The sequence below is a fragment of the Episyrphus balteatus genome, chromosome 2, assembly GCF_945859705.1.
Source record: "Episyrphus balteatus chromosome 2, idEpiBalt1.1, whole genome shotgun sequence".
NCBI classification, from domain to species: Eukaryota; Metazoa; Arthropoda; class Insecta; order Diptera; family Syrphidae; genus Episyrphus; species Episyrphus balteatus.
Genome location: NC_079135.1, coordinates 55041451 through 55053306, shown reverse-complemented (window position 1 = coordinate 55053306; position 11856 = coordinate 55041451). Strand labels below are relative to the sequence as shown.

Below are 11856 nucleotides of genomic sequence, written 5' to 3'. Positions count from 1 at the left end.
AAAAATGACAAAAAAATGAATCTGAGATTCAAGAATCTGAATCTGGATTTTTAGCAAGATTCACGCATACAAACACACGTACTTTCACACACACTCCTCTGTTTGACATTTGTCTGAACATTTGTTGTTGTTATATTTTTTTATACGCACAGATTTCGTACACAATTACAAAACTAGATTTCATATTCTATTTGCAGTGGAAAATCTGAAATTTTTACACAAAAATCTCAAAAGTCAATAGAAAACGACATAAGCTTAGCAGAGATCTATAATATTGACCCTTATCGTGAATCTTCAGGAGAACTTTGTTTCCCCTGGGGATATTTGTTTGTACCTAGAAAATGGGACAACGCCGCACACTGGGGCAGCTCCATAGAGATCAGTGCGCAAAAGTCCACTTTTAAATGTTGTCGAAAGAAGAAAAAACTTTTTCTTTTCTGAAAGTATACAGTATTTATGATATGAAAAATCCATTTTTTTTTATTTTCATGCCTTGCACTATGTTAGACACGCGATCAAAGTTGACAAAATCGTTGTGAATTTTGCAATTGGGAAATAGTACATAAATAAGCTCCTTTTGTTTTTTTAATAACTTTGTTATTTATCGTGCCAATAAAAATATAAAATATGTCCATGGAAGGTAAAGATGTGAAGATTTATTTTTTCATGTTAAAAATGAAAAAAAGAATTCTTGTAATTAATTAAGGGATATGAAGTGCGAGTATTTTTTTTAAACGTTGTTTTAGTTTTTGTACAATATCTTCCGTGGCGGCAAAAGTTTAGCAAACCTAATAATTGGCGAAGACTAAGACATACTTCCTTAGTATGAATGTGAAAGCAGAAGTGCTAAACTTCTGCCGCCTATATTTTTTTTTTCATTTTAGAAAAATAGTGTTCGCGATGGGGAAAATACGATAATTTAGGCGACAAGAATTGATAACGGTATTTTGTAGAAGAGTTCAATAAAACCATTTTTTACTGTGGGAGGGGGGGTCTATCTCCCCCCGTTTAGGCGGGAGGGGCAATTTTCTAAAATATGACGAAAAATAAAAAAAATTATTAAAAAACAACGGCAACACTTACAGTTATGAACGATACCTTTTTCAAAAGCCAGAATTATACACTTGATTCTAATTTTTAAATCAAATTATTTAAATTAATTGTTCTCTAAATAATCAACCATAAAGTAAAAATTTGGGAAAAAAAATTAAAAAAAAAACACATTCAATACTATTTTTACCAAGACTGTGAATTTAAATATGAAATTAATCGATGAAATAAACTGCCTCAATTAATTTCTTATCAAATTCTGAAAACCATATGCTTCTATGACTCCTAGTTTTTGAGAAAATTGAAAATTAAAAAACTACCTTTTTATCAGATTTGTATTTTTTAGCTGTTTTCGTTTTTACATAAACATAATGTTTGCAAGCAGTATGCCCCCTAGCAACTCCCCTACTTAGGCTCACTATTATTGTATTTCAGGTGGGTGCGATTTTTTGTGTAGGCAAATTTTCTTTAAAATTTAAGTTTTTCGAATCCAAAAGAAACTTTGTACATACCTAACCTTGTCCCCACCCCAAATCTTTTATTGTGCCCAAGCAGGGGGGTTGCAGGGGGACAGCATGCGGGACAAAGAGGGCCCCAAAAAGGGAGTTAAGTCAAAAAGGTGTTAATATTAGCGAAAATAGCCAAGAAAATGAAAATCTGATACAAAGGTAACTCTCTTATTTTCAATTTTCTCGGAAACTAGAAGGCATTGAAGCAAATAGTTTTCAGTATTTGAGAAAAATTAGTTGAGGCAGTTTATTTCATCGATTAATTTCATATTTAAAGTCACAGTCTTGATTAAAATAGTATTCAATTTGTTTTTTCAATTTTTTTTCACAAATTTTGACTTTGAAATCGATTATTTCAAAAACAATTGATTGAAATAACTTGGTTTTAAAACTCAAATTAAGTGTACAGTTTCTGCTTTTGAAAAAAGTATCATTTATACCTGTAAGTGTTGCCGTTGTTTTTTAATGATTTTTTTTTAATTTTTTGTCATATTTTAGAAAATTGCCCCTCCCGCCTAAACGGGGGAAGATATACTCCCCCTGCCGTAGTAAAATATAATTGTATTGAACTCTTCTACAAAATACTGTTATCAATTCTTTTCCCCTAAGTTATCGTACTCGTGCCTTTTTTTCCTGTGTAAACACGCAAGTTTATGTTTAACCAACTTTGTCTTTTATTAGTAAAAATTAAATTTGAACTCATTTTTACTATTTTTTATAACTATTAAACACAAAAAGTCACTTTAGACTCTTCAAAATAATTTATCGCACAAAACCACTACTTTTGCCCCACTGTGCGCCGTGCAGCCACCTCGTAATTTTTCAATCGATTGAAAAATCAGCGTGTAGCCAGCCACTTAAGTTCCCGAAACCGTGGCCATGGTTGGATTCCCCCAATCCGGCGAGGTAACTGCTGAAGGTCGTACTACGCCAACAGTACACTTCCTTTGCCAATTTCACACTCATTAACCTTACCGATACATCTTCGCTCTTCTTGTCTAAAAACAATAATTATGTTGATGTTGCAATTTAAACAATGGAAAAAAATAATGAAAATTATCTTTATCTTTAAGCGGAGTGATTGAAAATAATTCAATTAAAAAGTTTAAGTAACCTCAACTCCATATGCGTTTCACCCAGGTATGAAAGTGGGTTCATCAGTTAGATGCTGTCATACCCTTAAGACGCAAAATTTCGATCCATGAATACAGACACTTAAAAAATCACAACCTGAATAGACTGTGAATTTTATGTTGCAATTAAGTAACAATTCGTTTTGTAATAGGTTTACAATTTGTCGGTATAGGTAAATTATATTATATATAATATCAATGGATTAGTAATCACAAAGTATAGGTACCTAATACATTTAATACAAATTTAACTTAAATTAGGTATTTTTTTGTGGAATTCTTCAATTAATTTTTGGTTATCCTCAAAACCAACTGTTGCTTTAGCCTCTTCCATTGGCAACCATTTAAGTTCAGTGTGTTCTTCTGATAGAACAGGTTCCTTTGAAGGATCTTTTAACTCTGCTAGCCAATATATTACAGCTTTGGGTTTGCCTTTCACTTCGTAATGCAGAGTTGATGTTATTTCTTTGTATATTATTAAATCGTCTTTAGAATAGCCGGCTTCTTCCTGTGTTTCTCTCAAAGCTGTAGTAAAATCATCTTCACCTGGATCGACATGACCTTTTGGAGAGCTCCAGTGGTAATCTCCATAAGACGCTTTCATTAACAAATACTGAATTTCTCCACATAACCGGCGAAAGATAATTAGACCTGCAGCTCTTTTACCCATTTTGTATATCAATTAATTTTTTATATCAAATTATTTAATTTATTTAATTATAATTCTCCACGAAAAATAAAAGCAATACCTAAAAAAAAAACAAAACTCAAAAAACAAGGGAAAAAGAAGAAGGAAAAGTCAAATTAACCCTTCAAGCAAGAAAACGGAGTCCAGAAAAGACAGTCCGACCTCCGACCGAGAAAAGCGGGGTTGCACTTACACACTTGCAACTTTTTGTGTATGAACACAAAGTCTAAGAGAATCGTGGTGAAAACTGAGAAAAGGAAAAAAAAGTAGACAGACATAGCCAACAAGAGCAAAAGCGTCATTTTGTTATTTTTTGTTGAAGTGTTTAGTCGCGTCGTGTCTCGTGTCGTTGTTAATAAAATATGAGTATAATTATAAACAATTATATCAAACTATTAACAATATGGAAACAAAAAAAGGTATGTTGTATATATCGCTCAAAGTGTTTGGATTAAAGTGATGTGTTTCTGTTTATGTTGTAGATGTAATCTCTAATGATGAAGAAAAAGGCAGAAGGTGAAACATGCGATTGGGCATCTAAAGAAACACCAACAACAGCAGCAACAACAAATAAAATAAAATAAAAAAAATGTATTCTATTTTATATTGTATATATTGTGAAAATTTCGTTTGCCAAAATTAAATAAAAAAAAACAGTTTCAGTGAAAAAAAACAAAAATCTACTTCTTTTTTTGGTCGCAAATGCGAAACGTCATCCCTTTTTTATTCCTCTTTTGGTAGGTTTTCGCTGCTCCGACTCAGGTCCGCCTTCGGCTCCGTTTTCTCGGAATGGAGATTTTCACCACACTAATACATATGCAATCGACTTCGCGGTGATTATAATTTCCATACTAATTTGAGCCGCCTTCGGACCAGTTTCTGATCCGAAGTCGGACTCAGCTCCTCCTCAGGCGGAGCGGATTCGGACCGAAGTCGGACCTGTTTGCTTGAAGGGAAGCTTCATTTAAAAGGTCTGTTCAATGAGGTTGCTCAGAATCTATTTACAGATCTATTCAGAATCAGAAAATTTGAAGTAGGTTTGTTCAAGTTTTTATAGCGTCGTTGAAAATGTTCAAATTGTAGCAAGAAAACCTAATATATAATAGCTGCGTTCCTTTGGGAACATTTATCTACTGCTTAGTACTTAAAGTAGCTTTGAACTACTTTTTCAGTATAGCAAAAGTAGTTCAAAGTAGTTTTAAGTACTAAGCAGTAGATAAAAGTTCCCAAAGGAACGCAGCTAATGTCGAATTCCTTTAAAAAAAAGAATCGAATTAAAATCGATTTTTCGTTCTGTCAAACATGCTCGGGATATTATAGGCTTTTCACACCAGACCTAAAAACGCGGTTTATGGCAAAAAGTTTTCAAAAACCTGAAAAGCGTTCACACCACAAATTTACAGGTTTTTGTTTGAAGTTTAAAATTTTTTTACATCTAAATGTGAAGTTTTCGATGGGATTTAATTTTTGTTGTTTAAAGGCTTGGCCACACTGGAGGGTATGCGGTAGCGGTACGGGTAGCGGTGAGGGTACTTGTATGACAAAAATTCCAAACTGACACATCAACGTTCAGGTGTGGAATTTTTTTAGTACAAATATCGTTACCGCTATACCGCATACCCTCCGGTGTGGCCAAGCCTTAAATCAGCTTGAGCTCACAAAATTGGTCAAATAAAATGAACTCTGACAATTTAAATATATTTTATTTATTTGGTCGTTAAATTGTGTAGTTTTATTTTAATTTCTTCCGGAGAATAATATTTTGGCAGCCCCTCAAATTCTGTAGACATTTTGATGTAAATATGACTGTTTTTTCGGCTCCCTTTGAGCTGTGGCTCCTTTTCAGCCCAAAGTTCCAACAGGAACTCTTCATCTTCGATCCCTCATTTGCTCTGCCATTTTCTATAATTAATTAAAGAAATAAAAAAAGAAATTTGATTTATATTATCAAAAAAATCAACAAACCGCATTTTTTGTAAGACAACTAGTTATCTTTGCCTGTAAGTTCTTTTTTTTTTTTTGTCTGCTCTGTCAGTTCTTTTTTTTTTTTTTGTCTGCTGTCAGTTCTTTTTTTTTTTGTCTGCTGAATTGTTGCTGAATTCCTCAAAAGGTTTGGTTATTTCGTTTGGAGTTGAATGTTTTCATTTTCAGGTTTTTGGCGAGTTTAATCAAAAACTTGTGTTTTGCGAAAACTTGTGGTTTATGAAAAATGTATGGAAAAACTGTGTTTTTGATATAGGTTTTAGGGTTTTTCGCAAAAACCGCGTTTTTGGCTTGGTGTGAGAAGAAATTAGTTTGGTAGCACAAATTTAAAACTGATCAAAAAGTTAAGCCCAGAGAAATCTCCGGGCTAAACAACTAAGCCCAAGGGGCTAAGGTGTTGTTGCATTTAACATGTAAATTGCTTAGTCCCGACTGCGTTCTTTTTTTGTCCAGTTAAGACCGGTTGTAATAAAAAACACACCTATTGGGCTTTTAAGCCAAACGTCAGTGGTCGAAGAAAAAATTAAAAAAAAAAACAAAAAAAAAAAAACAAATGACATTTCAATTCTGAGGAAAAGTGGCGTGTATTATGCATGTTCGCTTTTGTTTTCCTCATAATTGACTTGGTTTGATTGGTTGGTTTTTTCTTTCTAGTTATGATAGAAAGAAAAACGACAAAGACAGATTGCTTAAAAGCCCAATTGTTTACGACACGTAAACGCATCGATTTTAATTCGTTTTTTTTTTTTTTTTTTTGTTAAAAGGAATTCGACATTAAAAAGTACAGTGTACAGAGGCCCAATCCCGCAAGAGTGAGTTTTTCTCTGCTTTATTTCTAAGGCAATTTACACGTTTTTTCGTATACACAGAGGAATTCACTCTTGCGGAATTGGGCCCCAGGTTGAAGAAACCAGTGCGGCATTTTTTTTTTCATTTTTACAAATCTGTGTTAGTAGGTCTGTTTGGGTACTGCCTAAAACAGAAATATGTGCAAAACCACACCATTCCAGAGTACCTACATAGGAATTGGGCTATAAAATTTAAAAAAAAGTAGAAATGTTTCTGTCTAAGGCAGTACCCAAACAGACCTAGTTACACAAACAAATATTATGCATTGAACCAGAGACGGAGTGCAGTAAGATGGTTGTTCGCAAGGCGGAAACTTAGGTATCTTGGATAGGGTATCTGTGCGTACGTGAACGCACCCATTCACGTGAAAATTTATATTTTTTATGAAACACGTTATTTATGGTTTTTTTTTTTAATAAAAAAAATAACATTGACATCATTGAATAATTACATTGAATAATTACAAATAGAAGTGGACACCCAGGGAAACTTCCGCTGTAAAATTGTCGTCGCTAGTATCGTGCGTTGAATTAAAAAAGCAAATCCAACAATCCAAAAGCAAAGCCAACAATCCAAAAGCAAATCCAGCAACCCAAAATCAAATCCTAAACAGCTTATACATATAGATAAAAGTTTTCCTGTTTCAAAAAGTGGAGATAGCCTAGAGGATAAGGTGAATGTCTGTTGAGCTTATGTTGATAAAAGTTTTCGTATATTGAAAAGTCATATTAGTCTAGAGAACAAGGACGATTCCTTTTACTCCTAGTGGCCTAGGTTCGAATAAATAGGCCAGTAGGAGTAAAAGGCATCGTCCTTGTTCTCTAGACTAATATGACTTTTCAAAATACGAAAACTTATATCAATATAAGCTCTTTGAAATGTATAATAATAATTATTAATTTTTTTATGAAGGTTTAAAAAAATTATTAGTTAAGACTCAACTCGAAAATACATGATAGTTGAGGCGCAAACATGTAGTTCATCTATCTTCCGGTACTCTTATAGTCGCATGAGTAATCTGCGGTGTCACTTCTATTTGTAATTATTCAATGATAATTACAAATAGAAGTGACACCGCAGCATAAACAACAATCTCAATTTCAAGTCGGATTCGAACCCAGGTAGGTAAACTTAACAGACATTCACCTTATCCTATAGGCTATCTCCACTTTTTGAAATAAGAAAACTTTTATCTATATGTATAAGCTGTTTAGGATTTGATTTTGGGTTGCTGGATTTGCTTTTGGATTGTTGGCTTTGCTTTTGGATTGTTGGATTTGCTTTTTTAATTCAACGCACGATACTAGCGACGACAATTTTACAGCGGAAGTTTCCCTGGGTGTCCACTTCTATTTGTAATTATTCAATGTTGACATTTACCTAAGCATTAACTACATTGGCTTAACAGTGTAAAAGTACAAAAGTGAAAATTTTCAAACGTATTTCAGAATGGAAAACTTAAAAAATGATGCAGAAAGCTTAATTTTTTGATCTAAAAAACAATTTATTACTCTTTCACAAAAAAAAATTTCGCTAGCGAGAAATAAAATAACAAATGTAAAGAATAATTTCACATAAGAGCGCCCGGCGGCGGTTGCAGCGCCTTACCATCACCAAACAAAATTTTGTTTGTGAGATTTTCAGTTTGACAGTTCTGGTTTTAAAATATCCAAGAAGACACTTTAATTTTAACAAATTTTATTATTTTTATGACTTAATTGTACCTGAAACCAATTCTAAATTATTCTGCGATAATCTTTTTATATGAATAAATTCACTTTACATACATTTATGTTGCAAATAAAGTGTACTCACCTGTGAAAGGAAAGGGTCTCTGAAGCTCAAGCCCACGTAGGAGTTAAAATTTAATGCAATTTTAAAAAAAATTTAAAATAATTTATTTATATATTTTATTTTCTGAATTTGCATTTCTTTATTTTTGTTTTTGTAATACATCCTTTAAAAATAAGCAGAATTTAAGACGCTGATGATATTCAAAATTTTTGTTTCTTACCCGAAATGATGCTGTGTTTAATATTAACACTGACGACAAAGAATTTGTTATTGAATTATTGGCTGTGTTGGCACCTAAGCCAAAGTTGTAACTAGCATTATTTGCACTTTGTTTACATGCACTGGTGGCGTATACGTGCTCTTTTTTGAATAATTTATTGGATATTTTTTACTGCATGTGAAAGATTGAGGGAAGAGAAGACGGAAATTGTATATTCATCTTATCTAGTTTATATGTCACTTTACGTTAAACTATTTTATAATTCCAAATGGAACGAGAACTTATGTGACCACTTTTGAAAAAATTATATGTTCACGTGAGGTACGTGTGAATTTTTGTTTTTCTTATGTAATTTATTTTTTTGCTTAAAATTTCATGCCGGGGTAAATGCAAACATTTTTCTCGGGTAAATTGTAAGAAGTTTTAACTACGTTAAAACTTGTTTAAACTGATACAAACGAATAAGGCTACGGCCACGTCCTGAGCGGCTGAGCGTCAATCCTGAGCGACGAGGTGGCCACGTCCTGAGCGGCGGCGATCCTGAGCGGAAATTTCAAAACCCTACAAGTGCAAAATATTCGATGAGTATTCGGCTCGCACGCGGGAGTCCCAGGTTCGATTCCTAGAAGTGCCTATTTTTTTTTTATTTTATAATTCTAAATTAAATAAAGTTGGTATGCCATATTGTAGTTAATATAGATCAACACCTAAAACCCAAATTTCAAAAGAATTCAATGACCTGTTTTGGAAAATTTGATTTTTCAAAAAAAAAAAAAAAATTCATCATTTTTTCAAAAATCCAAAAATGCATTTTTTTGAAATTTTATTTTTGATTTATACTAAGACTATATGAATGCTTTTGTATAAAAAATTTTAATAAAATGTAATAAGTCGTTTGAGAGAAATTCAGAGTTAAAAAAAAACGGTTCTATGACAGGTACCGTTAATAATGATTTTCGGAAAAATCTTTTTTTGTCAAAAGATAGGCCTTGTCCAAAAACCCACACTTAATTTTTTTTGTTTTAATCGTTAAAAGAGTATTTGAGAAAATTATACTTTTCTAGAATGGGTGCATCACAGGTATGGTTAGATAATGTTCTAAAAAAATTAATTCCATAGAATCATCTGCACAATCTCCAAAAACTGCTACATACCAAGTTTGAAGAGAATTGATCCATCCGTTTAGGTTATAGCTTCTTAAACAGACAACGATTCGAGTCCCAGGTTCGATTCCTGTCGGGGCCTTTTTATTTTTTTTTTATTTTAACGAAAAAAATTAATATTTTTTAAATATTTTTCTTCAAAAGAAACCATAATTTTCACCATTTACTAAAATGTTCGTGGTAATTTAGTATATAATGTAGTTCGTCGCTCAGGACTAAAAAAAAAAAGAACAGAGCTGAGCGACGTCGCTCAGACGCTCAGGATTGACGCTCAGCCGCTCAGGATTGCCGCTCAGCCGCTCAGGGTGTATGTGGCCACCCCCATACATTTTCATACGTTCTAATTTAGTTTTGACGCTCAGGATTGACGCTCAGCCGCTCAGGACGTTGCCGTACCCTAAGAACTGTGGAGACATGGCTTTTTTGTTATTTATGTTTCATTATAGTTCCTATTACGTCCAATAAAAAAATGTACTAAAATTTGACCTTTAGGTTTTATTTGTCACATAGAATGAACGTACTTTTTTAAGAATATTAAAGGAATAGTACAGTACCGAAAAATCTTGTGAATGTAATGCAACACTTGTGAAAATAAGTAAAAGTGTTTTAATATGATAACCAAGAGCCAAAAGAGTTTGTACAAATATCCAAGATAAATGTGTTTTTTGGACAAAAATAAAAAATTATGAATTTTCCTTAAATTCTTTTTCATTTAATGCAGGATTGATTAATATCAAGAGTATTAAAAAAAAACGGGGGTTAAGTGTGTAAGATACATTTTTGTAACACTATATACCCAATAATATAATACATGATAGTATCAATTGTTTAAAATTAATTCCGTCTCTATAATTTATTTGTAAATATGTCCATTAAAGATCTTTTGCAATCTTTGAATATAACATCGCAAGGTGCTCCAGATTTTCCCAAAACTTCAGCCTGAAAGTATTCGTTATCTGAGTGCGAAGATAATTCATCCACTGATGATGAAGGTCTTAAAATAAAAAATACAACAAAATATATTAAAAACTTTAAAAAGAGGTACAAATATGTACGTATGTACATATACATATTTATATTATCAGATTCTTTATTTTTTTTTTTTTTTTCAATTTATTTTTGTATAAAATTGTAAGTAAAGAATACAGAATTCCGGCAGAAAAGCCAGGTCCGTATATTCTTTAATTAAAATTTTGTACAAAACTAAACTAAAAAAAAAAAAAAATAAAGAATCTAATAATAATAATAATAATAATAATAATAATACATTATGTATGTATTTAGTGTACTTACGTTAAAATAATGTGTATCAAATCCGCAATAATGCCATTTTGATAATGAAATGGTTGGACAGCTGCTTCACATATGCTCTTAAGTACGCATGTTCGTCCTGAAAGTCCTTTTCTTTTAAATAAACAGAAAACGCAATTAACAAAACATACACACTAACATAAAGTAAAGTAGTACATACGTAATAATGTTTCTGTATGTAGGTATACCTTACCTACCTATTAATTGCAGCCTCAAGCGCGCTGTAGATGGCCCATCTATACTTAGAAAGATGTTTTTGTTCATTTTCCTGAATCTCAGATAGCTCATCAAAATCCGTATTTATTTCATTCAATCCATTCGCACTTATTTCCAAATTCGAATCCAACTCATTAGTATCGAACCCAGATTCAATCTGTACTGCTTCAACACTATACTTTTCAATTTTATCGGGTATGCTTCTGCCAGCTATGTTCAGTCGATCTGGGACATATAATTGAGTCACATTCGATGGTAGAAAGTACTCATACTTAAGAACCCATCCATTCGTAAGAGATTCAAAATCTAAATCCTCTTCAGGGATACCAACACCAAAAATCAGCTAGATAAATAATTATGATTGTGTAATATAAAATACTTATCGTTAATTAATTTGATTCTGTTTCTATACCTGGACACGAGTCGGAGCTGTTGGTGGAAAAACTATTGGCGGAACAAATCGTTTGCTCTGCATATGCACTAATCCGTGAATAAATATTATTTTCTGGATGTTTATAAGCAAAACAATCAAACAAAAGTATTTCATTCTTTTAAATTTTAATGGAACTTAAGAAAATCAAATAGAATGATGAATGATCATACTCTTTAAGAACTCCAAATAATACTAAAATTTTGTTTATACGAAAACTTAGCATATTCTGAAAAGATTAAAGATTAGCACCCACTCTCTTGGTTGATGTTTCGACGAAATTGGAGCATCGAATTCATAGTTCGTGAATAGGCAATTAGTATAGCAAAAGTGATGGTGTCCTAACGGTTAACCAAAAATAATTGTTAATTTTATTTTAAAATAGATAACAAAAGTGGTAAGTATAAACATCACTTGTGAAACCTAGACAGAGACCTCAAAATGTTCATATTTTTATTGACTATTGTTAACAATATTGATTTTAAAACCAATAAATTGTCATACAATAGC

General features: G+C 32.3%; 2 protein-coding genes across 2 annotated transcripts; both read right to left on the bottom strand.

The window, feature by feature from the left end:
- Positions 1 to 2852: 2852 nt before the first annotated feature.
- Positions 2853 to 3482, bottom strand: LOC129909128 (bis(5'-nucleosyl)-tetraphosphatase [asymmetrical]). The gene has a single exon (XM_055986101.1). It carries the CDS (start codon positions 3360 to 3362, stop codon positions 2940 to 2942), a length of 423 nt encoding a protein of 140 aa, XP_055842076.1. The 5' UTR covers positions 3363 to 3482; the 3' UTR covers positions 2853 to 2939.
- Positions 3483 to 10168: 6686 nt separating this feature from the next.
- LOC129909126 (uncharacterized) lies at positions 10169 to 11419 on the bottom strand. The gene is made up of 4 exons (XM_055986099.1): positions 11329 to 11419; positions 10898 to 11259; positions 10683 to 10793; positions 10169 to 10383 (listed from the first exon to the last, which is right to left on the bottom strand). Exons 1-4 carry the CDS (start codon positions 11389 to 11391, stop codon positions 10236 to 10238), a joined length of 684 nt encoding a protein of 227 aa, XP_055842074.1. The 5' UTR covers positions 11392 to 11419; the 3' UTR covers positions 10169 to 10235.
- Positions 11420 to 11856: the final 437 nt, after the last annotated feature.